The sequence below is a fragment of the Mastacembelus armatus genome, chromosome 3 (genome assembly GCF_900324485.2).
Source record: "Mastacembelus armatus chromosome 3, fMasArm1.2, whole genome shotgun sequence".
Taxonomy (NCBI): Eukaryota; Metazoa; Chordata; class Actinopteri; order Synbranchiformes; family Mastacembelidae; genus Mastacembelus; species Mastacembelus armatus.
In genome coordinates, this window is record NC_046635.1 from 5,312,113 (window position 1) to 5,336,401 (window position 24,289).

The 24,289-nt window shown below is 39.1% G+C and overlaps 3 protein-coding genes across 7 annotated transcripts; 2 read left to right on the forward strand and 1 right to left on the reverse strand.

Annotated features, from left to right (window-relative positions):
• Positions 1 to 7,008: 7,008 nt before the first annotated feature.
• Positions 7,009 to 13,668, reverse strand: LOC113138262 (BTB/POZ domain-containing protein 1). 3 transcript variants are annotated; one of them, XM_026320574.1, is made up of 8 exons: positions 13,110 to 13,668; positions 12,060 to 12,216; positions 9,983 to 10,088; positions 9,697 to 9,894; positions 9,333 to 9,462; positions 9,144 to 9,231; positions 8,765 to 8,911; positions 7,009 to 8,658 (listed from the first exon to the last, which is right to left on the reverse strand). In XM_026320574.1, exons 1-8 carry the CDS (start codon positions 13,502 to 13,504, stop codon positions 8,500 to 8,502), a joined length of 1,380 nt encoding a protein of 459 aa, XP_026176359.1. In that variant the 5' UTR covers positions 13,505 to 13,668; the 3' UTR covers positions 7,009 to 8,499. The 3 variants fall into 3 exon arrangements, with proteins under 3 accessions (XP_026176359.1, XP_026176358.1, XP_026176360.1); XM_026320573.1 differs by having other exon boundaries at positions 9,333 to 9,525; positions 13,110 to 13,504; XM_026320575.1 differs by lacking the exon at positions 9,697 to 9,894.
• Positions 13,669 to 14,377: 709 nt separating this feature from the next.
• On the forward strand, positions 14,378 to 19,168 carry LOC113138263 (transmembrane 6 superfamily member 1). Of its 3 annotated transcripts, XM_026320576.1 has the most exons (10): positions 14,378 to 14,636; positions 14,779 to 14,882; positions 14,966 to 15,063; positions 15,160 to 15,263; positions 15,474 to 15,556; positions 15,759 to 15,877; positions 16,203 to 16,307; positions 16,399 to 16,491; positions 16,574 to 16,693; positions 18,519 to 19,168. In XM_026320576.1, the coding sequence occupies exons 1-10, from the start codon at positions 14,545 to 14,547 to the stop codon at positions 18,708 to 18,710; spliced, it is 1,110 nt and encodes a 369-aa protein (XP_026176361.1). In that variant the 5' UTR covers positions 14,378 to 14,544; the 3' UTR covers positions 18,711 to 19,168. The 3 variants fall into 3 exon arrangements, with proteins under 3 accessions (XP_026176361.1, XP_026176362.1, XP_026176363.1); XM_026320577.1 differs by lacking the exons at positions 14,378 to 14,636; positions 14,779 to 14,882 and having other exon boundaries at positions 14,980 to 15,063; positions 15,164 to 15,263; XM_026320578.1 differs by lacking the exons at positions 14,378 to 14,636; positions 14,779 to 14,882; positions 14,966 to 15,063; positions 15,474 to 15,556 and having other exon boundaries at positions 15,217 to 15,263.
• A 340-nt stretch (positions 19,169 to 19,508) lies between these two features.
• zrsr2 (zinc finger (CCCH type), RNA-binding motif and serine/arginine rich 2) lies at positions 19,509 to 24,286 on the forward strand. Its single transcript, XM_026320572.2, has 11 exons — positions 19,509 to 19,810; positions 20,069 to 20,148; positions 20,258 to 20,324; positions 20,410 to 20,518; positions 21,132 to 21,218; positions 21,663 to 21,701; positions 22,050 to 22,180; positions 22,323 to 22,536; positions 22,836 to 22,891; positions 22,995 to 23,104; positions 23,207 to 24,286. Exons 1-11 carry the CDS (start codon positions 19,767 to 19,769, stop codon positions 24,076 to 24,078), a joined length of 1,809 nt encoding a protein of 602 aa, XP_026176357.1. The 5' UTR covers positions 19,509 to 19,766; the 3' UTR covers positions 24,079 to 24,286.
• The last annotated feature ends 3 nt before the right edge of the window (positions 24,287 to 24,289 follow it).

The following is a 24,289-nucleotide window of genomic DNA, read 5'->3' on the forward strand; positions in this document are numbered from 1 at the left end:
CTGTGTTCTGTATGTTCATTCGATTATCAGGCTCAACATTTTTAAAAAAAAACAAAAACCCCACTCTTTTATTTTAGAGTAATGATTGTGTGACAGGTCTACAAAATTGCCTTATTTATTATATAATTGTATGTTTTTATTATTCACACTTAACATTTTTGATGCTGCAGCTAACTATGCGACTTGTCTGGATGTACGTTTTGGATTTCGATTTTAAAGATGTTTTTTGTTCCTATAGTCAAGGTTCAAATCATTTTTTGGTTAAATGTGTTAGAGGTTTGTTTTTCTTGAAGGTGGTGGTTTTGCTTCCAGTGTCATTAGTCCAAATGGTTTACATCAGAGAATAACCTGACCTGTCGTCCACAGCTGAGAAACTAAGGTGGTGCAGTAGCTTATGACCCACCATTTTTACTTGTAACAATATTAAATCTCTTATTAAAAGTTGTGATGGTTCTGCACTGTCTCCAACTATTTTAATTCTGGTTGTTTCCTAAATCACTGCAGGCATAGAATTCAAGAATTGAATGAAACTGCATCTCAACAGTTTCAGTTTTTAATGTCAGTCTAGTGAATGACACATCAAACTGATGATCCCATAGCCATACTATGGGGAGCAGCATAAACCAGAAATGAATGGTTTGCATTTTTAAAAAAAGGGCAGCTTAAATCTGCATGTACATCATTAATGCATTATTGCTACATGCATCATTGGTCACAGCGCATGTAGCTCATTGCCTAGAGATGCCAGTGCATTCAGACCATTCAGAGGAGATCTCATTTAAGTAACAAATGGTGACTTTGGACACTTTGGTCCACTCCACTGATCCGCAGCACAAACAAAAAAACCTGCACTGTTTTATCACTGCTTGAATAGCATCCTGTGGTTTCTATTTCTGGCCATGGTGAAGATGGGGTTAACAGTTCAGTGCAGTGCAATCAGCTGTGAGAAAAAGGGAGGGAGGGTAGGAGGAGGTCAGGGAGAAAGTGTGTGGGGGATGTGCTGAAAGTGGCACACAGCAGGGAAGGCTGCCATCACCACTGTAATCAGCTTAGATTAAAGAAACTTCACTTTAGATTGCATTGTCTCACAGAGCAGGGTTCTTATGGACGGAGGTTGAGACAAAGCACAAAGAGGATGTATTGGCAAAGAAATATTAAAATGTAATTGTTGTACTTGGAAAAAAGCATCACTTAGATGAGTGTAGCAAATAAACATGACATTTATTGACAAAACTCTGCTTTGAAAGTGTATGTAGTACATAATTTAATACACAGCAAATACCAGGGTTTCAGTTCAAAGCACAGTGACATCCTCCTGAAATCCTCACAAGGTAGAGCCTGTGTTCACACACCTACCCGGACTAATCCACAGGTCAACATGTTAGTCCGGTCCTTTATGTGCCACAGAGTATCTCTTACTCATTCATTGCACTTTTCTTGTTAGCACAGAGCTCAAAGCTGGATTTCAGAGTGACTACATGTTTGTTGTTGCTACATTGAGAAATAAGTCAGTATTACAGTATCTATTTCGTATTATATTTTAATTTATAAGCAGTTATCGTATAGCAAGACTTGGAGAGTGCGAAAGAATGCAAACATAGAGAGGTACAGTGAGGAACCAGTGAGAGTCCCCTCAGTCTGGTCTGCTAGACTGTCAGATTTTGTGTGGCCTGTTTGTGACGATGCAATGTGACAGCAATGGAGACAGTGTGCTTGGGGCCATGTCCTTGATGATGAACTCATCCACTACAATCATCCCTCCACCCCACTCTAAGTGCATACACATACACACGTGCACACACAAAACACTACAACATCGCCACTAACACACACACACACAAACACATACACTCCACATCCCCTGGCCCCTGAAGCACTCAGCGACCTACATCTGGTGTTGGAGAGTGCAGAGGCTAAGGTTGGCCCAGGCCAGCCAGCCCCCAGCAGAGAATGCAGTGCGTTCATATATCTAGCATGTGATGTGTGTGAATGACGGGGTATTCTTGTTGAACTCTTTCTGCTGTAGAAAGTGCCCCTAGCTTTGTTAGCTAAATCTGTACTCATTGCACCCTCTCATGCAAATACACATGTAGATAGTAACCAAGCATTTATACAGTACATGCACTCAGACTTAATAAACTCAAATAATTGCTACAGCAGAGCAGGTTGAATGACATCTTGCTCCCCGCTCATTCAAACGCAAGCTCTATAAGTTAATAATTCAGCAGCTTGGGTCATGCATGTGAATGCAGTGGACTCTGAAGAGAAAGAAAGCTTGTTAGGCTGATTATGTCTGCAGCATGTAGGCAGGCTTTAGGGATATTCAGTGGTGGAAGAAATATTCATATCCTTCACTTAACCTGTAGTGGTACAGGAATGTATAAATACTCAAGCAGAAGTAAAAGTACTGCATTGACAACATAATTAATCAGATATAGATCAAATTATCAGCACAATGTACTTAAAATATAAGTGAAAATAGACCTACTCCTTCAGAGGAAAGTTCTCACCCTGCAACTAACTGATATTATGAGATTGTTAACATTGATGCATTAATATTGCATTTTACTGTTGTAGCCGATGTATTTTGTTTTAAATACTTTAAATATGGTTCAGTGGGTCACCAAAGGTAAATCAGATAAATTAAAGCAGCTCTAAGATAAATAATTGGGTTGGTAAGAAGAAAAAAAGTTCTGTGACACAACACGTTTTAAAAAAAATCTTTTTCTTATGTTAAATATTATATTTCTGTAAAGCACTTTGAATTACTTTGTATGAATTCCGCTATACAAATGAACTTGCCTTGTGTTCTCCTTACCTATTTCTACTGTACCTTTTGTAAGCTCTCTTTTAATCAACTTTAATCACCAACTATTTGATCCAAAACTATAATCTAAATCAGTGCTTTGTCCAAGGAACAGGGTGACATATCATCTGAATTACGCACAGTACTCCGAGAATATTTTCAATACAGAAATGATTCTGCTTTATTACTGCCAAAAATGCAATATTTCAGTCATCCTTTTCAACATGTTCATTCTTAAATTCAGCATTTTATTATATGGAAATTGTTTCCACTCTTCTGTAAGAACAGAACAGGCTTCTTCCTTAAACAAAGCTGCAGTTAGACTGCATGATGACAAGCATCAGCACCCTGCTGAGGACCTAATTGATCCACTGCTGAAAATTAGCATTTCTGAATATTAATATTAAGGGCACTGTGAGAATGTTCTTTTAAAAGTTCCCTTTTGAAGCCAGTTGTTTGAAGCCAAACTAGGTAAACACAAGTCGATCTGCTTCATTTACTACTACAAGACAGGGTAACTTGATAATAAAACCACTGGATCACACTTTTTATTATGCTAAAAAAAAATATTTGAAATTACACACTTCATGTGAAAATACAACATGTCAATTACAGACTTCATCAGGCATCAAACTCACAACATGAAATAATTAAATCAGACCTATACTAGAACAACTGGCTGCAACAACCGTTCAAAAAGGAGTGAAATTACAAAAAACTGAGACAATTAGTGAGTATAAAATATTTTAATATATCACAGTGGCACAAGAAGAGGTAAAAATAATAAAATTAATGTTAATAAAATTTTAATTTACCTGATACAGTTTTAGGATCCTAGTGCTGTAAAGGCTGGCTCACTGTCACTCTGTCATGGTTTACCATTACAGCAAATAAATGAAGGATTATATAAATTTACTTAGTTAAAAATTTACTGAATTGAATCAGAACTAAGTAAAAAATGTAATTTTGACATATTTCTGGTAGAAATGGTTTTCTGAAGTATACAGTAGTAATGTATACAGCAAACCAGCCAATACTACACAACATTTTGGTCTGTTTCATTTCATTTCATTTGTATTACGCATTTTTGTCCACTGCCACTAAAATCAAAACTTGCACTTAAGAGTGAGACAGGAAAACCACCCTGACCTCTATTTTCTCTTTCCTTTTCTGAACAATGAAGTGAGAGAAGTCACAAATGATCAGTTTCAGTAGACATGACAGTGATCACCACACAGTCCTATATATGTACATAGTAATTAATTAGCCAACTGCCTTAGATCACTGGAAACAGATTGCATAACTGCCACCAGCTGGAGAACACACACACACACACGCACTCATGCACACACACACACACACACACACACACACACACACACACACACACACACACACACACACACACATCCGTGCAGGTTAATGTGGTGGATGTTAGTATGAAATGGTCTGGACACACAGCCAGAGCTGAATCTCACATTAGAACATTTTGTATAGATGTTTTTTAAATGGATGACAGCCATGGAGGATGTGTCATGCTTACCGTGTGTACAGATTATTTAAATAAATGTAACAGCTAAGTATTAATCATGCTGGCAAAGTGCAAGATGAGCTGCATTCGGAAGTGGAATATCATGAAGACTGACTGAACACAGTCTTGGACTAACCCAGATTAGTTTAGAGGAACATTTTCTAAAAGGATTTTGGGGCAAATGAGGGTTTAAATAACTTTTTTAAATACATTTAAGTGTAAAATCCACACATCTTGGACATTAAAGTCTGTTTACAGGTGCTGGGGAGTACTGCTGCATATGCGAAATAAGTTGTATAAAGCATTTTGTGACTTCATTGGCAGCCCTGTGAAAACTGATGAATATTTTCAGTTGATGTCAGTCCACATTGGCTGGAGCTGAAGACTTCAAGGTTTGAAAAGAAGAGAACACTTTCAGATGTGGTGTTAGAAATAAGTGAGTGGACCAGACCTCAGTAGCCAACTAGCTTACAAAACCAAATCTCAGAAAAAAACTGTCTGCAGTCCAGTTGCATTGTGGGTAATATAGGCACCAAATCATATGAGTGAACCTGGGGCATTTAAGGCCTGTGGAAGACAGGGTAAACCCTGGGCAGATCTATTGCAGGGCTGACACAAAGACACAAACGCTCACACTTTCAGGCAATTTAGAGTCAACAATTAACCTAATCCCAATCTGCCTGTATGTGGACTGTGGGAGGAATAAGGAGTACAAGGAGAACATGCAAATTCCACAAACAGGTTTCAGCGCTATCCACAGCACCACTGTACTGCCCCATCTCCGGTGGAGATTTTCAAATTATCATATATATGATTGTAATGTGAGGCATTCATCACACATTATAATAAAATAGAAGACCATAATAGAAGACTACAGATCTCTTGAGGGTGTACTCAACCTTTTCCCTAGTGTCAGGTGGGAGTAGCCCCAGCCTCCCAGAGACCCCTAAGGATAAGTAGTAGATAACTTTCAATGTAATGTCCAATAAACAAACAAAAGCAAAATAAGGATATTAAAACCTTTCTCTGTTTTGTTTATGGTGATTTAAGTCTGTTCCAGTACCAGCACTTCACTGCAGTCCTATTTCATACATTGTCAGAAACAGCAGAAGCAGAGTTTAAGTAGATGGCCTTAAACAAGACAGAGCCCATTTTGCTGCCATCTACCCATCCACCCACACACACAGAAAAACATTCCACCGTCATCCCCTGAACACACCTCTGAATCTACCAAGATTGTTTTTCATAGTCCCTAAACTCTGAAACATTTTTAGTACTGTAGTCTGTCCTCCTGGTTTGTGGCTGGTGGGTGGTTAAAACCTGTCTCAAACAGATTTTCTTGGTTCTGTCAATTATAAAGGCTGTCTAAGTGGGCAGTCGGCAGGAAAAGCTCTCAGGTCTTGTTGAATCACCTGACAGCCTCCATGGATCACTCTCCTCGTCAAAGCCCACTCACAGACGTCTAAAGTGGCCTTGTTTCCATCGCCTGTCTCCTGTGAATGTGCAGATTACTCAGTCTAAGAGCACTTCGTCTCTGTTCTGTGGATACAGCTTTCAGCAGTGTGGCTTTGCTGTCTATTCGCTATTTGCTGCATGTTATCCCTGTGTTTGCATGGGTTTTCTCCAGGTACTCTGGTTTCCTCCCACAGGTGGACTGGGGACCTATCCAGGGTGTACCCCTGCCTTTCACCCAAAGCGAGATGGGATAGGCTCCAGCAGATCCTTGTGACTGTATATAAGAATAAGCGGGTATAGATAATGGATGGATGGTAGTTCAGATGTATCAGCTCAAGTATACCTTAAATTCCTGTTCTTGATGCTTATGATCCCTTAACACTGAACTAGTTCAGTGGTGGGAAGTAACTACATACTTACACTATTGCTGATTTAATTTTATTAATTTTACTTTTTGTTGCATTCCAGAATATATGTTTTACCGCACTTTACATCTCCAAAAAAATATACATTATGCTAATTGTTATTGTTGCAAGTATGATACTTTTATTGCCTTTGTTCTACTTAATATATTATTAGGGCTTCTGCATATTCTTTGCACATGTGATCAAATTCACTTCCTCATTTGGATAATAAAATAAATAAGTACCATACATTATACTGATGATTCTTTTACATTTTTTAGGCAGGTGTTGGTAAAAGTAAAAGTATATCTACTTGTACATTGCTGGATTAGTAGTTTTACCTAGATGAAAAGTCTGAATACATCTTCCACTGCCGTACATTCTGGTTCAACAGATTAATTTTGATAACTGTCTTCTTTTTCATTTTCTATTCTCCTAAACTCCAACTCTAAAACCACTGATTTAGCCTACATACTCCTTTAGTACTTCATTAGCTCACTGTAAATAGAGTATCTAGCATCCCCTAGTGACAGAAAGAGGAATGATATAATGTATAGAAAAATAATTTAACATCATCTGGAGATCATCAAAGGAATCAATCTTTGGTCTTACCAAATTTTATTGTCAAAAACCTAAAAAATAGACTTTTTTTCTTTTTTTTTTTTACATGTTTTAATGAAGTGCTAAGCAAACAGTCATAAATTACAGCCTATACCACTGGCAACGTTACAGAACACACATGGATCTGCATTACAATGCAAAAACAAAGTACTTCAAGACACCTGCTGAATAAATGATAACAGTGCACAATAAAAAATACATAAAAATATTATATTTTTGATAAATGCAACAGCAAGAACTGACAAAAGAACAAACAAAATATAATGGCATCAACCAACAAATGGTAGCTGTCTCTGTAGTTTACTTGTGCAGGAAAAAAACCCTGTGTTGGCAGCTTACTATTAATCACACACAGACACGACACCAGTATTTATACTATTTACAACTGATAATTCAGCTTATGCCCCCAAAAGTTTCTTTTCATCCCAGAGCTGTGATGTTCCCACAGCTTGGTTTTCGCATTCCTCAGTCAGTACACCACTACTGTATTGACAGATACACACATACAGCGCAAACACACACACGCACTTTTTACTTAGAGGGATGAGGCACTACATACAGTGCTACCTGGAAGTATTCAGACCCCTTCACTTTTCCCATGTTTTATGTTGCAGCCTTGTGCTCAAATTGTTTAAGTTATTTTTTTCTTTCATCAATCAACACTCAATAGCAGAGTGAGTCAAGGCAAAAACTGAATTTAAAAAATCTCAAAGGAAAAACTGAAGTATCACATTGGTAAAGATAACTTATTCACAAAGAACCTTAAACCTTAGGCTGTCTGCTAAGGTGATAAAGAGTAGGCAGGAGGAGAGAGGTAGAAGAAATATTCTCCAAACTGAATGAGTCAGTTAATATAACACTACAGATTAGACTGCAGGAATAGTGTTTGTGGTTGATCTAATTAGAGATATGCCCATATCTCCCACCTGTCGCAGTAATGCCATATCGCCAGAAATTAAGCCATGTTCTCTCATGCCTGCCTCTTGGCTTGTCTTGTAACACTGTGGCCAAATTTTCCATTTGAAATGTTTTTATGTTCATCAACTAATTCAGCTAAAAGTAAACCTTTCCACGGTCCAGTTAGCTTTTCTGGTTCATTTAACTGTTTGCATTACTGTTCTTTGTTTGTAATATGCCCCTTACCAATAAGAGAGCTTTTTTCTAACATTTATAATTCAATGAACCAATCACAGCTTTTAAAACAAAGTGTCAAGGTTAGCACGGGGGTCAACCACACCTCTTCACTGAGGTCAAAGCTTTTCTTCCTTCCTTGGTTAGAGTTGCTCTGAGAATGTCCCCAATCACTCCTAGTCTAGGACTCCTTACTAGGAGTTCTAAAGCTAAGTTATGAGCAGAAACATCTCAAATTTGATAAAGTTAAATGGGAGGCATGTGAGCTCAATTTGAGGTTTCATAACAAGGGTTTGAATATTTCTGCCGATGTCACATTTCAGCTTTTCCCTTTTACTTTTGCAAAAGTAAATAAAAAATAATGCTTTGCCACTATGGGTGTTTTAATGTGGGAAAAAAAAACTTAAACAACAACCATAACAAAATGTGAAAAAGGTGAAGGGGTTGGATAATTTCTGAATCTACTGTACATGTATGTCTCCAGCAGTCCAGTCTTCCCAACAGTCTGAGGTCTCCCTGGTTCAGTGTACCTACTCGATTCTGTATTAAGTCTATGTGTAGTAGATGATCTCTGGTATCTGCCCATCTTCCACTGATGTACCATTGTTATTTCCAGGTGAACTAAAAAAGAAGAATGTTGTCTTGGTCCCTGTTGCCGATTCTTGGGTTACTTTCTTCAACCCTTTTGTGCCATAATGCGAGTCTGGGCCCTAAGTTGTAAAATTAAAAAGACACTGGGTTAGTGCTAGATCTAGAACAGATCATGTTCATTCATTCAATTTAGGACATTTTAAAATACAGCAGGTTCAGACTGACCTTTAAGGTGGCACATGCAGTGTAGCTGACACTGGGCAGGATTTCCACAGGCTCCTTGAACATCACTCTGAACGTGTTTGCTGTGCCGTCACAGCTGAACCCTGTGTCGTTCTGTCCCAGTGTAATGCGTTTGTCACTCTCTATGATCTACACAGAAAATCATGTCTTTACTGAATGACCAAAGTTATAACTTTGAACCTTTAAAAAAAAGCAGACTGTGTTTCTGACTTCATCTGTTTGCTGGTATATTTTTTGGTTGGTAACTAGCATAATTGGCTGCATGCAAAATTATTTATTATTCCATCACAAACACACTCATGTTATAAACAGTGTAAAAATCTTTCCTTCATTATCATTGTGCCTTAATGCTGGAAGTTACCTGTATGTTGACTTGATAGTCAGTGGGTCCATGTATTGAACCATATAAGCCAAAACCCACTATGGATATTCTTCTGTTAACATTGAATCTACAAAGTCAGAAAGACCAACAGAGAGAAAATAAGAAAAAAAGTCACTTCAATTGAGTTTGCTCAGATTAACAGCTGCTCCCCAATGTTTGTCATCTCACCTGATTCTGTCGCTCGTACCACTGTACCCCCATCGACTCTCAACCTGCTGGAACCTATTAATGCTGCACTCCTCTCCCCTGAGGCAGCAGCGGGGCCTGTCAATGTAGTCGACCCGTGGTTTGGGGTTTACTGTAAAGTGTAAAAACAGATTTACCACCTCCCGATCGAACAATATTCCAGACTGGGCAGGCCCTGTTGCACAAGAAAGAATATCAAACTGGTTTCTGTGGTTTGAGTTGTATCGACACATCAGGAATATTATGAATATATTTAGTATTGGATTTATTAGTATTAGTGCTATTAGTATTGAATAGATCAAGATTGCACCATGAAAAAGGGATCGTATTATTGTGATATGTTTACCTGCAGCAAACTCTTCAATAGTCATGAGCGGGAAGCGGATGAGCGAGAGTGCTTTCCCCAGAACCTTCTGTTTGTTCTCAGAGGTCAGGGGAAGCTGCTGTCTGTAACATTCAGCCTCTGCCCAGCGCACCACCGCCCCAAACAGACGGTTCTCCCTGATGCTGAGCGTATCTCTTTCTAGCACTGCACATAAGGTGTCTACACACACAACCACAAAGAATATGTAGCATTTCACATCCAAACAATGTGTAGATGATGAAATATCCAGGCAAGAAGACTCACATACCAAGGTCAATGTCTGTGAATCCTTCTGCGTTTATTGCATCTGCAGTACTCTTGTCTATGGTGTCCAAGCAGAGACTGGCAAGTTGAGGTTCATCAAATAACCTTGCCTGTAATGAAAAATCAAAAGAAGTCACTTTAGTGTTGCTTAGTCAGTTCTGGAAATTTCCATGCACCAAAGGGGAATTGCTGCATTTAAAAAAAAAAAAAAAAAAAAAAGCTATGAAGACCTAAAATGCATTTTTATTTTATTTAGCATTGTTTTAAATTAACATAAAAGATGTATGAAATCGACTGGAAAGACCACCACAGCCTGATCTGAGACAGTTTTGCTATTGGACTCCATTGTTTGTCAAGAGTTAAACATAACAAACAATGTTGATCTTACAGGCTGCCATATCTGCACACACAGTAAATGTTCTCTGATGTTTTATTCAATAGACATTTCATCAAAATTAAAAATGACAGGCAAGTGTGGAGAATTTGTCACTTATACAAGTAATGGGATTTAGACTACACCAGTGTTGAATGAGAGCACTACTGGAGAGAATCCAGGTATGAGCAGTTTTTTTTAATGTCCATGATAAATTAATCTGTAGTGATGGATAAGAAGACGCCTTTACTGATGATCAGAGAGGTTTTTAAATTAGTTTTCATATGACCTCATCAGTTTTGCATTTTACTGCAGCAACCTCAGAACTGCTGGTAAAGAAGGCCATAGAGGTGAAAAAAAGACCTTTCAGTGTTGGGCCAGAAGGCCTGCAGCTGTTCTGGCTGTATCCTGAGGAAGACTGGACCACTTTGATACCTTCTGGACATATTCCAATTCAGATTTTCTGGGCATGTGAAACTAGTCGGAGACCCTTGGGTAGTCCCAGAACACGAAGGAGAAATTGTATGTCTTATTTGGTCTGAGAGTCCACAAAATGTCCAGGAAAATGTTTCTGGGGAGAGGAGTGTCTGGAAAAACCTTTATTTTGCCTGCCACTACTACAACCTGACTCAGTCCAAGTAGTAGGAAATGGCTGGAATGTGTGACTGTTCATTAAAATTGTTTTTTTTTTTAAATGAAATCTGTGTACTTTTTCATACCTTGGATTCTAACATCACCTAAATTGGGGACTCCTATTTAATTAAGTCATATTTAAGTTTGTCAAACTAGGGGTTTGGCAAACATCATAACATGTTAATAAAATTAAAATGAGCAGGCAAGTACTGACACCAATAAATACAAAGAAATGTGTCTTTTGTTCTCTCTGGGTTGCTTTACAGCCAACTTTTCTTTCCACTGTGCTTAACAAGGAAAAAATGGTGTTTGCCTGAAGGCATAGCAGCCAGCAAAACAACAAAACATTGAACACAAACAAAAAGCAGCTTAAACCAAAAACTGAACTGCTAAATGTCATAAAAACTCAACCACTGATGGCTGGATGATAGTCTGCTGTGGACACAAAGAAAGAAATTTGGCATCACTGTGCAAAATAAGGAGTGCTGTTAGTTTCCAGATGGGAAGAACAATACAGAATTGTTAAGTATTTCACACAGTGCCCAAGAAAACAGCATTAAAAATCAGACTGTCTATTCCTGCTCCACTTACAATATAATCTTATTTGGTTTGCAGTGCTGAGGTTGGGATATAACTGTTAACCACTGCCACAGTTACAACACAATGGGAGTTAAATAGTGAGCTGCACAAAGCATCATGTATTACACATGGCAAACTCAACAGCAATTTCCCAACTGCTTTATATAATCGTCATCTGTTGGTTTTCATAGGCACTAATGATTTGGTATAAATCAGATCCAGTAAAAACCAACCACAGTAAGGAATGTGAATTTTTCAGACAACCACATCAATGTTTCTAGGAAGATATGTTGCTGTAAAATGCAACATCTTATTTCAGGACATCCGACTGTAAACTAATGTAATTTTATTTATTTATTTTTTGTTAAGTAGATAAATGTGAGTTTTTAAATTTAGGTAAAGCAACATTTAAGTTGACAAAGGGTAAATCCTCCAGTCATCCAATACCATCCAATGTGTCAAGTATGTACCATAGAATAGAGTGACTGAAAATAACCTGAGTGAGGAGCATGAATGCATTGTCAGCTCTGAGGTGCTTGGTGAGGAACTCCACACAGTGACCCTCCAGAGCAGGGACCGCGTACTTCTTCGCTGTATAGAGAGTCGTCATGACAGTCTCTGGACCGATGTGGACCTCGTCAGAATACAGGAACCTGTATGGACAAAACATGAAACAGAACAGAGTGTAGGGCCAGCTATCCACGTTGTTATGAGCAGTGTAAATTCCAAAACGTTTAGCCGTCACATTAACACAACATCCTGTATAGAGCTCATGTTTTTAATCAGAAATTAGGTCTATAATAATCTGAGGATTATATTATTAAATTCACCCACTGTTACTGTCATAATGTTCCCATTTAGTTATTCCTACTGTGTAATAATAACTAAATTACAAACGAAAGCAAACGTTTGGGCAAATTACATTTTTTTGAAGTGAAAAGAACTAAATACAACCACTTTGGCAATGAGACATGAAAAAGGCCTTTCTTCAGCTACATTGTTACACAGTGTTTATTCAATACATTTTAAAAATCAAAAATTAGCAGTAATTTTAGTATGTGTAATGACTGCATGACATTTTCATTCAGAATCTGCTGCTCTTTATGCTCCTTAGTGTAATCCATTCTTCCCCCTGTCTGTGCAGACACATGCTTAACTCCAGACACTTCCACCCACAGGCTTCACAGCTGGTAAAAGGGTGGAGGGTTTCTAAGTACTGACTTAGTGGAGTGGGTGAAAGACAACACTGGCTACAAAAAGCATCTGCAAATTGTAATTTCTGCCAAAGTTAGCAGCCTGTTTTTGTCTGGCTGCTAAATGGAAAGTAATAGTGCTGCAATGAAATGCAAAGTGTCCTAATTGCCTGGTGCTACCTAGACTTTTGCTTAGATTGGTGAGGATCTGAGGGTTAAACTGCTGTTATTTTGCTTATTCCCAGTGTGTAATGCAGTAACTAAATACAGCCTAACCTAAATGCACAGCTGAATGTTGCTGATAATGCTACTGTGCCTGACTTTGGCCTGTGCACGGAGATCACCTGCTTTACCTGAGCAGGGCGAGAAAGGCAGCGGGCTCCACATCAGGCAGCTCTATTTCAGCCGAGGTGGTGGCCATCCCCCCGTTGAACATGGCATCAAAAACCGCACTGCCTGCGGCCAGGACGAATTTATGAGCCGGTATCCTCTGGGCCTGTCTGCCCTTCCCCACTATGAACCTGACGTCGCTGAGCAGCTCGTTGTTGAAGAGGAAAGCGAAGCGCTCCTTCAGGGAGCTCTTCGTCGCCTGCCAGTTGTACATGGGTTCCCGGTGAAGGCCGAGCACAGGCGGGGAGGTTGGCGCGCTGGAGAGCGGTGCTGCGGCTCCGGACTGAGCCGAGGTGGACGCTGCCTCCTGACCGTCATGGTTTGACGCCAAACCGCTGCCGCCGCTCCCGGTCGCCATAAAGACAGGCTCCTACTTTTTATTCTGCTTGTGCAAAAACAGTGAATGACACACGATGACGGCGACCTGTGCGTCCCTTTATTTACGTGGCGTCCATCACAGCGGACGCCATCTCTCTTCGATGTTCAGCTACCTGCTAGCGCTAACTTTGCGTCTCTCCAGAAATGACGCAGACGCACACTTCCGCCAAAACATTTTTTGGTTAAACTTTATTGCTGAACGGACGCTCAACAAAACAAACAGATCAACCAATAGACAAGGAAGCTACAAAAACAGTAGCATATATATATTTATATATAAGCAAGTTAAGACTTGATTGAACAAGTCGATTGACAAAATAAACTGACTAAATTATTTAATAATAAATAAGACAAAAAAACACAAGCAAAGGTATTCGCACATACAGTAAACCTATTATATTTATAACATGAATACATTGATTTGTATACAATTAAATATACAGTACTTTTTGTTTTGCCTTGTAAAATACTGAATATTTATTACAGATTAAACCACCAGATGTCAGTGTTGGCACTATCAGTAAACCTTCTCAATCTATTTATAGGTGACAATAATCGTAAATAAACACATTGTAATTTTGCTAAACAATGTAACACAAGCTCAAGGTGTAGAAAAGGAAACAATGTGCTTGTTTTATGGGCCGGTTGTTGGCCAGACGTTTTCTTCTACTTCTTGCTTTTAAACGCAAACAGCATTTTGTAGCATCACTGCATCAACCAAACGTTTTTGTTTAATTAAAAACAAGGAAACTGGAAAATTCCCGCTATGACAGATTAGATTACCAATCCACCACTGGGACAGAGAAGAAAGAGAGAGAGAGACAGAGTCCAGAAGATCATGACTGAGCATGTGCACCAGAGCTGAGTTGCAAAGGTGTGTAACTGTATGTCTTAACAGACTGTGGTTTTTCCCTATTCCGTGAAGTGTGACTTTGCAGTGGGAACATGAGAGTTTATGTGGCTGAATTATTTTAACTTCTCAATTCTGGGACAAGATAAATTGCGCCAACCTGCTCCGCAATGAGCGCGTCTGCGGGGACGGGGGTGTTTGTGCTCTCCCTGATGTCCATCCCCGTGTGCTATTTTTTCAATTCCCTCATTTACAACAACAGGTGAGTTAGAATAGCACATTTAAGTCTTCTAAATTTTGATGTTATTTCTAATTTCTGTTGAAATTGTGATAAAGGAGCATTAACTAGAATTATTTGAAATTATTTATCAAACTTTTAAAAATACATATTTTATTGCTTTTAGTACTGAAGCTTTGTTCTTCACTGGCTGTATGACAGTCCTCATCCTGGCTATTTCCGTACGTTTTATGCTCAAGAAGAAAGCTCCAGTAGATCCTCTTTTCTATGGTATGAATTCTCAAACGCAAAAGTGAAATGTTTTCCTGATGTGAGCAAATCTACTATTGAAATGCATGCATCTATCTTTGCAGTATTTGCAGTGCATGCATTCCTCAGTGTGGTGAATCTGATCATTGGTCTGGAGCAGGACAACATCATTGATGGATTTGTGACGTTTTATCTCAAAGAGGCAAGTGTTAATGTGCACTCTGTGCCCTGTTTGTGATTTGCCAATATGATTTTTTTCCCCACACATTCTTACTAATAAATCTTCCCTGTGTTTCAGGCAGATCCACATAGTAATACAGCACATGGACACATGATTGCCTACTGGGATGGCTGTGTGCACTATCTCATGTATTTACTCATGATTGCAGCGATTACTTGGGGGTATGTTCTGCATTGTTCACAAAACAATTTTTCCTCATACTCATGCAAAACCTGAAAGAGTGGCATTGTGTTTTATCTATTAGTCCGTGGCATGTTAAAGTTTACACTTTCTATCGGTCTGTTGACCTGACCTGCCAGTCTGTTTGAGTCTTTGGATGTTTAATGTATTCACCTGGTTTTGACAATGGCAGTGTTTCATGTTTTGCACAGGGATAGTTACCGAGCCATTGGACTCTACTGGGTGGGATCTTTTCTTATGCGTGCCATAGTTTACATTCTTGGAAATGCTGTGGGTAAGTGGGCTACACTAAAAATAATAGGATGCTTTTAGATGGCTAGTGTAGGGTAGCCCATGTAACTCTGCACATGTGAGAATACAACAATGGCTCAAACTTGGCAGTTTTTCCTAGGAGTAGGATTTACTCTCAGTTCTGCTACATTGTGGTCTGTGCTTTTTCCCGCAGTGAGACAGTATCTACGTCTGTCTTTTCCCAGGGAAATATGGGACTCAAGTTGGCCCTCACTTCCTCCTCCACATGCTGTATATTTCAGTGTCTGTCTGGACCTGCTTCCGCATCTTCAGCCAGCCCTCTACACATGACATTCAGTTGACAGTAAATCAGGATTAAAACTAGCATTTATTCCAATAATATTATATTAAAGATTCCCATACATAATGTTTAGTAGCTTTTATATGTGAGGAAAGGCAAAGTGTGCAGATCAGTTTTGAAATATGACATAACAGTTTGCACATAATGTCCTATTTTGATACCTTCTGAATAAGTAAACATTAAAGCAAATGTAGTGTATATTCTGAACAGCCACAAAACACAAGTTCAACTCTTGGCTTAATATCTTTGTCATGTTTTTTTAACATGACACAGTGTATGTGATAGGAACCACGGTTTGAACATCATTCTGTTACTGTCTCTCTGTCAGACCACCCAAGAGGCAGAAAAGAAAAGTTTACGTGAGAGACCTCTAGATTGGCTGTTCATTATCTACCTCATGCCAGCTTGGGCTTTCTGTGTCTTCCGAGGTCTGGTAAGATTCTCAATTATCCAATGCGTACACAGTGGCAAAAGCATGTTTCCTACATGTAGAGGGCCTCTATTTCAAACTGTTTGTGTTTTAGATTGTTCTGGACTGTGCGAGCAAATTTTGTCAAGACTACACACAACATTATGAGCCCTACCTGAAAGACCCTTCAGCCTATCCTAAAGTACAGGTAACTCAGAGATGTCAAATGTGTCAAAACCTCATGTAACACTGGAATTACCAAAGCAATGAACTGTATTCATTTTTGCCAGATGTTGGTGAGCATGCTGTACTCTGGTCCATACTACATCATTACTCTCTATGGGCTGTTGGTTCCAGGATGTGAGTGGATGCCAGACCTGACACTTGTGCACTCAGGAGCACTGGCACAGGTATGGCTTGCTGGTTAACTCTACTGATTTACGGTACTGTGCAGAGGTTTTATGCACTAAAATTACACATGGGGTGCTTTTAATATAAATTACATAGTTTTTCATTTAGTAATTAACTTCATACAGTGTGTAGTAAAGGGAACCAAACCTTAATATAATCAGTATTGGCAGCTCTACCCTTTGACCTTAAATGAGCAGCAGTTCTCTTTGGTTTGACCTGCACATGGTTTCTCCTGGTACTTTGCAGCACCTTGGAGAAGCTGCTACAGTTCCTCTGTAGATTCAGAATGCCCCAGTGTTTCTGACTCTTCATGTGATCACAGACTGACTCCACACTGCTCAGATCAGGACTCTGTGAGGGTCAGACCATCTGTTGTAGGACTCCTGGTTCTTCGTGCCTCTATAAATAGTTTCCTTCATAAACTCTAGTGAGTTCTTTATGAGCTTGTTGTCCTGCACAATGGACAGCACAATAAATCTGGGATCAATCAGATACTTGACAGTGTTGTGTGATAAGAATCTAAAACATCTAAAGTGCATAGAACTTCTGTACAGTTCTGTGGATTAGACACACTTCTTTAATTCTGTTTTCTTCTTAATATCTTCTTCTTTAATATTTCCCCTGGTTTTAGCATCTCAGTTTGACATTTGATGTTTTTAATTAAATTTTCTTCTATTTTTTTATGTCCTAATTGTGTTTTATATCTTTGTTTTTGTTTGCATACAGTAAACCTTTGCATTTAATATTTAATTTTATTTGTAAAAAACTGTTGTTATACAGTTGTATTGTAATCAAAAAATATTTGGAAGGCAAAAATATTTAATACATTTTTAATATATGTATATTGACTTTCCTGAAACAGATGTATAGGTAATGTGATTAATACTACAACATATTGCTGAGATACAGAGGCCATAAAAGTGAGCCATTAATCTCTAACCCTGTTTCCATAGTGAATTATTCAAATCTTGTTTCCAGTTTTTCTGTGAAGCGTTTTCTTTTTCCACATGACATAATCCTTCTAGGTAGATTAAGTAATGCTAGTAATAGGCAAGTGGCCCAATGTAAGCTGCTCTAACTTTGTCCTCTATATATAGTGATTGCAGATTGATCTTGTTTAGGTTCTTCTTCAGTGCAGTCAAACAGAATGGGCACTGCATAAACAGATATGGTCCAAATCAGCGAATATGTATATATAAACTCTGAAGAGTGGTGGAAGCAGCTAGTGTGCCAATCACATCTCTACAGTACAAAGCTATTCTGTTTGAGCTGCAAGAAGGTGCGTCACTCACCGGCGGGATAAGGGTAGAAGCTGACTTCAGACCAAGGGGAATGGTGGTATTAATAGTATTCACTTAAATGTCAGCTGTTCAGCCAGCCTATAAATAAGAAGGTTGATGCTCCAACAGCTGTGGTTGCTATGAGAGATGCCATGTGTCTCTTTTCAGTGACTTTCTATGAAAGTAAAACTGGAAGCAATCTGTTAAACTGAAAAATCTAAGTGACAATATTAGAATTTGTTTAGGTGTTATGGTTCGTCAATCCTTCCACCTAAAATCATTGTTAGTGTATTTTGTTGTTTTACTCGATTCACACAGAAAAGAATTTATTTGGTAATAGTTGAAAAAATGAACATTTAATCAGATTTTCAGTTTATTTTTTCCCAAGTATCAGTGAAATGCATAATGGAGAATAATTACAAGAAATTGTTAAAAAAATGTGAAAAGTTAACAAGCATGTGATAGAAGTGTGAATATACTAAGCGTGACGCTTTTAGTCATCACCATTATTTCTCCATGTTAGTTTCTCTGGTTTCCTTCACAGGCCCAGTTCTCTCATATTGGTGCATCTCTTCACACACGGACGCCGTTCTCCTACAGAGTACCAGCTGACAACCAGCATATCTTCTTGCTGGTCAATGTCCTGTACACTCTAGTGCCTCAGGCTCTGTGCTACCGCTGCTGCACTGACCCTGCATTCTTCCTCAGGCCCAAGCCAGAGAAGAAAAGGGAATGACACAGGTTCAGGGAGAGCGAGACAGAGAATGCCAGGGATGTTGGGGATGTCTAAATAAAAGGCTGAAGTATTTGCAAAATACTGCTCCGTGTTTGCAGTTATTAGCAGTTGCTATTTTTGGATGGTGGGCTGACACCTCTCCAGGGGCTTGGACTTACTGAAAACATGACAAAATACTCCAATGTCAAGTAGAGGTTGTGTTATTTGGCGTTTATGTTATTATTTTGAAAATGTGAACATAAACTGAATAAAAGTGTTTTTGTTTAAAGAAGCAGCAAGCACATGAAGACATACTCAGTGTCACAGTTAATAGTGTATGGGACTTTTGTATGGGATTCAAAATACTTGACAGGGGTCTTTACATTTTTGAGGTGGTTTTGAGGTTACAAAAATGGGTTCCTTGATGTTTTGCTGACCATGTGTTGTGAAGGGTTAACAAATAAACAACTAATTAATTTTTGTGTGTTTCAAAATATGCAGATTTGTTTATTTGGTAAGCTAAAATGGTTTGTTTTTGTCATATTCACAATTGCTAAAGGTTTCAAGGCATTTCTCACAATTTATTTCACTCTTTAAAGAATTAAAATGTTATTGAAACTAATATTAACTGTACTGTTCGTTAGTATTGAACCAGGTTCTGAAATGCTTGAAGTGCAAAACATTTTTGTTATACCTGCTAATTTACTGATGAAAGAAGGGCTGCAGCTTTTTGGAGGACACACATTTGAAGGAGATATACAATCTGTATGTTTCTCACATAAAAATATTTTAAAGGCGATTTTAAACCGGTAGTACTTCATGTTAACTCCACCTCTTCCTCTGAAGGTCATGAGCAGCTTAAGCAATCTTGCGTACAGCTAGCTAGCTAGCTAATAGCTTTAATACAAGCCGAAATTATTTAGCCATACTATCACTGTGTTATAACAGATTGAGTTTGCGATAAAACGTTCATCTAGAAAGCATTTGTTTTAATGTTTTAACGCTGATTAGAAGAAATAACGGGGGCTAAGAGACGTTGGCTTGCTAACGTTTAGTTAGCGTTAGCTTTACTCTGGGATGGCAGCATCGTGTCCTCCAATGCTTTCTGCTCCTGTGTTAAGGTCTGTATCACTGATGATGTGTATCTGTATCTGTGACAGCAGGACCAAGTTAACCTAAGAAACATCTTTGTAACACTAAACGTCAACGCGCTTAGCTGCTTTGCAATGTTGCATATCTTCAGTTGAAGCTAACATGTATGAACCCAGATGTTACTGTGTTTGTGTTTACTTTCTGTGTGAATGTAGCTGCTTGATATGCTCAAAAAGCAGTACAACATTTTTTTTCAACATGTGTGTATGTGTGTGCTTTAATTTTAGTCAAAAGCAGCGCCGGGTTGCTCTGAGGAAAGAGAGAAGAAAACGGAAACGACAAGCTCTTGCCCAGTCCAGAGGAAGTGGTACGGCAACATTCAAGTTCATGTTGTCAAGTGTGATAAGCTGTCTTTTTAACACTTGTCACTGAATCATTACTCAGATTAAGCAAAACATCTTATTAATCTGTTATAGATTTAAAAAACGGGGCAGGCGGTACACCTGAAGAAGGAGGAATAAATGATGAAGATGAGGAGGATAGGTACAGCAATGCTAACATCCTTGATTGAAAAAAATTGAAAATTCATTTTCATTGTGTTTGAGTTGTGTCTGGTATGTTTTTTCAGACTACGGCTGCATGAAGAGTGGCTGGAAAGAGAAAAGCTTGCTCAGGAGGAATTCAGGTTGAGGTCTGAGAGGGAGGAAGCTGCAAGGAAGAGAAAAGAGGAGGAGGAGGTAATCTTTCATGCATCATAGTGAGCATGTACAATTCATACCTACACAGTTTTTGAAAGCATATTTATGCTGTGTCGGGTGGGCAGCCCTGCTTGTTTTCCTGCTCTACACACTGCTGATTACCTGGATCAGGTGTGTTCAGCCAATCGGAGGCTGGAAGTTACTGATTGTTTTTGGTCTTTCTGTGTGAAATCTTGACAACACAATGCAGATTAAATCCTTTAAGGAATTAGGTACCATGGTCCATATTTATTTCAGCCCTCCAGTCATATCCATTGGTATACCACAAAGCATGGGTGGGTATGTGTGGTCTGTATACAGGAAAGTAATTCTCATCAGTAAACCAGTAAAGTTCCAACAACAATATTTGTATTAACGTGAACTAAAAAAAACAGTTTGAGTTTTTCGCAAAATTTTCAAATGCATCCAGCTGGCTCTGACAATGTGCACTTTTCTCCCAAGTTGTATAAAATTGGCCAAAGGACTACTACTGTTAGAGCTGGGTGCTATTGTGATTACTTAACGTATTCATGAGTGCACCATTAGCCTTTTGACCACTTATTCTTGATAAAATGTCAGTATTAACTGGCATCATGTCTTTTTCTGTTTCTAGCGAGTGATAAAAGAGGAATGGGAGGCCCAGCAGAGGAAAGAAGAAGAAGAAAAAGCACAGAAGCAGCAGGAGAAGCGAGAGAGAGAGGTGAAACGGGCCCCTGGAGGATAGAAACAGAAAGAAATATATCCTCTTCTAAATTTAGTCATGAGTATTTCTACTTTCCATCCAAAAGATTATCACATGGTTAAACATATCTTTTGTATAAATGTATTTTTGCTGTGTTCATGTTATGTTCTTTATATATTTTTCCTTGACTGAGTGGCACAAGCAACCATCCAACTCCTTAACTTTAAAGATGCACACAGAGCACCTTCATCTCTCATAACAAGGATGTATCTTTTACTGTGTGACAACTCCGTTAAATTGCTTTACCAGAACCCAGAAATCTTTAAATGATCCTTCTAAATGCCAGTTATTTTTTGTGCCTATCAGTCCTTGTGAATGTGGTCTTAACCCACAGTAACAGACATGCTGCAGTATGTTGACCTCTACACATTTTCACCAGCCGTGTCTTTACACCATTTGTAGGAAGCTGTTCAGAAAATGTTGGATGAAGCTGAAAATCAGGTATAAACATGTATGAATGTAATTGCACAGAAAACTCTATATTGAGCTTCTTCACATTTTATATCATACTTGGGTAAAAATGCTATAGGGGCACATTGTTACATTACTTAAATATATATTTCCATGGTTTCCTGATTTGCTGGTAAACTTAAGATTCAACTTATACTGAGTATAAACTGAGATTAAATTGACCATGTCTGACAAAGCTGTATGTCACAATTCCTTACAACCAAATTAAAAAGACTTTCATTACCATTGCTTAGCATATGTTTACAACTCTTTTGACCATGTAGAAGAGCTATATGAAATGTCTAATTTGCTGTTTTTTCCCCGTGTTCTCACTTCCAGCTTGATAATGGAGGGTCGTGGATGAACCCTGAGGCTCCTGTGACTGAGAACTCTGAAAACTTTGGAACAGAGCGTGACGTGGCCAACTGTCCATTCTTCCTTAAGACTGGAGCATGTCGATTTGGAGACAGGTAACATTTGTTTCTCAGTTGATGTGACCTAATATGTTATATTCATAAACCCACTATATGAGTGGTATTTCAATAGACGTACACATGCATTACAGAAATCATTTGTGTCTTTGTATGTTCTCTCCTGTCTCTATGAATCCAGATGTTCTCGGAAGCACGTTTATCCCACAGTCAGCCCAACTCTGATGGTCCGTGGTATGTTTACCACGTTTGGTATGGAGGAGGCACGCCGTGATGATTATGACATAGATGCTTGTTTGGAGCACAGCGAGGAAGAGCTGCATGAGTCTTTCCTCGAGTTCTACCATGATGTCCTGCCAGAGTTCAAGAGTGTTGGAAAGGTGGTTCAGTTCAAGGTGAGGGGGTGTGTAAGAAAAGAGATGGTTTCCCCAGATAGACTTTACAGCCATGTAGCTGAGTTTCTGACCAGCATTAATTTGCATGTGTGTGACAAAGACTCCCCATAAGAAACTTCTATGTCTGCAGTGCAGCTGAGTGAAAGGAGAGATTATAACACAAACTGTAAATCTGTGGCAGTCAGACATCTTGAAATCCCAAGGTGACTGCACTCCCTGTGTGTTTTAAAGATTTTACAAGAATGATTTCAGTTCACTAAAGTTGTTTTTTTTTCTTTTTCTTTTTTTTTCTCTTTTAGGTGAGCTGCAATTATGAACCACACCTGAGAGGAAATGTTTATGTTCAGTTTGACACGTAAGCACGCCTACATCCCACTCCATGACTTATTCCATATAAGCAAACAGTAAGCAAACTTTGAATTGAACTTGTCATCCTTTGTTCTCTTGGCTTTGTCCAGAGAAGAGCAGTGTAAAGCGGCCTTCATCAAGTTCAATGGGAGGTGGTATGCAAGCAGGCAGCTTCATTGTGAGATATGTCCTGTCACACGGTGGAAGAATGCAATATGTGGTAAGTTCCTAATTGTACTGAAATGAGCATCATTATTGCAGAGATACAAGATGCAGCTTGGTGTATTTACAATGTTGCTTGTGTTTGTTTTTCTTTTCTTAGGATTGTTTGACAGACAGAAGTGCCCTAAGGGGAAGCACTGTAACTTCCTACATGTATTTCGAAACCCTGGCAATGAATTTTGGGAAGCTGACAGGGACCTGCACATGTCACCAGACCGCAACATCAGGGGGGGTCGCAGAGATGGGCAGTATTCAGAGCGATATAGAGACCGTTCGTGGAGGCAGCGTCACTGCAGCAGAAGCCCACCGAGATCAGAGAGATGCCACAGCAGACGAGAAGACGACAGGTGGAGGAGCAGGAGCAGAGAGAGGAGTCGTGAGAGGAGGACCTCCCACCAGGATAGAGAGGACCATTGGTTGTCCCGATCGAGACACAGCGACAGGAGGAGAGAGAGGTATCTGAGTCACAGCAGAGACAGATCAAGGAGTAGAAGTAAAGACAGAGAGCAAGACAGGCTGAGCAACAGAAGTAAAGATAAAAATAGGGAACACAAGAACAGAGACAGTACAGACAAAGATGAAGACACTCACAGAGAAGGCAGAGTCAGGAAAAGAAGCATGAGCAGAGAAAGGGAGAGAAACAAGCAAAGTAGAGAAAGGAGCCCCAAGAGACAAGATAAAAGTAAGAAAACATCTGATAGCAGCACACACTCCCGCCACAAGCACAGCAAGAAGAGCAAGAAAAAGAGCAAGAAGAAGCATAAGAAGAAAAGCTCTTTGCCTGAAGGGGCGACTTCATCGGGAGAGTCAGAAATGGAGAAGGAATCGGAGGAAGAAATGAACAATGGATCAGCAACAAATCACAGCAAAGACAAAAATGAAATGGAGCCAATTCAGAAAAACAATGACTCAGATGGGAGTGACACCCAGACGTTTAGTTCCAAGGTGGAAGGTGAAGTCTTAACAGAATGACAGTGCACCTGTGGGAAATCTGTTAATGTGTTTATCCTTCTAACTCTGTAAATGTATAGGGAGGAATATTTTTTTGCTGATACCCTAAGATAGCACTCCTTACCATGTACATATGTGAATATATTGCTTTAATAATTGAACAGTGGAGCTGTGACAATGCATGGTGGTTGTCTCCTGAGTGCAAACAATATAAAACAAGATCAACATATGG

Bases quoted from the DNA above. Each gene is read 5' to 3' on its own strand.
- LOC113138262 (XM_026320573.1), bottom strand. From the start codon at position 13,504: ATGGCGACCGGGAGCGGCGGCAGCGGTTTGGCGTCAAACCATGACGGT. The intron at 10,089-12,059 runs GTTATTTTCAGT...TTTTCATTACAG, and splicing joins CATTCATGCTCCTCACTCAG to GCAAGGTTATTTGATGAACC. The intron at 8,659-8,764 runs GTCAGTCTGAAC...TTTACAACTTAG, and splicing joins CTGCATGTGCCACCTTAAAG to GGCCCAGACTCGCATTATGG.
- LOC113138263 (XM_026320576.1), top strand. From the start codon at position 14,545: ATGAGCGCGTCTGCGGGGACGGGGGTGTTTGTGCTCTCCCTGATGTCC. The intron at 15,878-16,202 runs GTAAATCAGGAT...TCTCTCTGTCAG, and splicing joins CACATGACATTCAGTTGACA to ACCACCCAAGAGGCAGAAAA. The intron at 16,694-18,518 runs GTATGGCTTGCT...TTTCCTTCACAG, and splicing joins ACTCAGGAGCACTGGCACAG to GCCCAGTTCTCTCATATTGG.
- zrsr2 (XM_026320572.2), top strand. From the start codon at position 19,767: ATGGCAGCATCGTGTCCTCCAATGCTTTCTGCTCCTGTGTTAAG. The intron at 20,519-21,131 runs GTAATCTTTCAT...TTCTGTTTCTAG, and splicing joins AGAGAAAAGAGGAGGAGGAG to CGAGTGATAAAAGAGGAATG. The intron at 22,892-22,994 runs GTAAGCACGCCT...GGCTTTGTCCAG, and splicing joins GTTTATGTTCAGTTTGACAC to AGAAGAGCAGTGTAAAGCGG.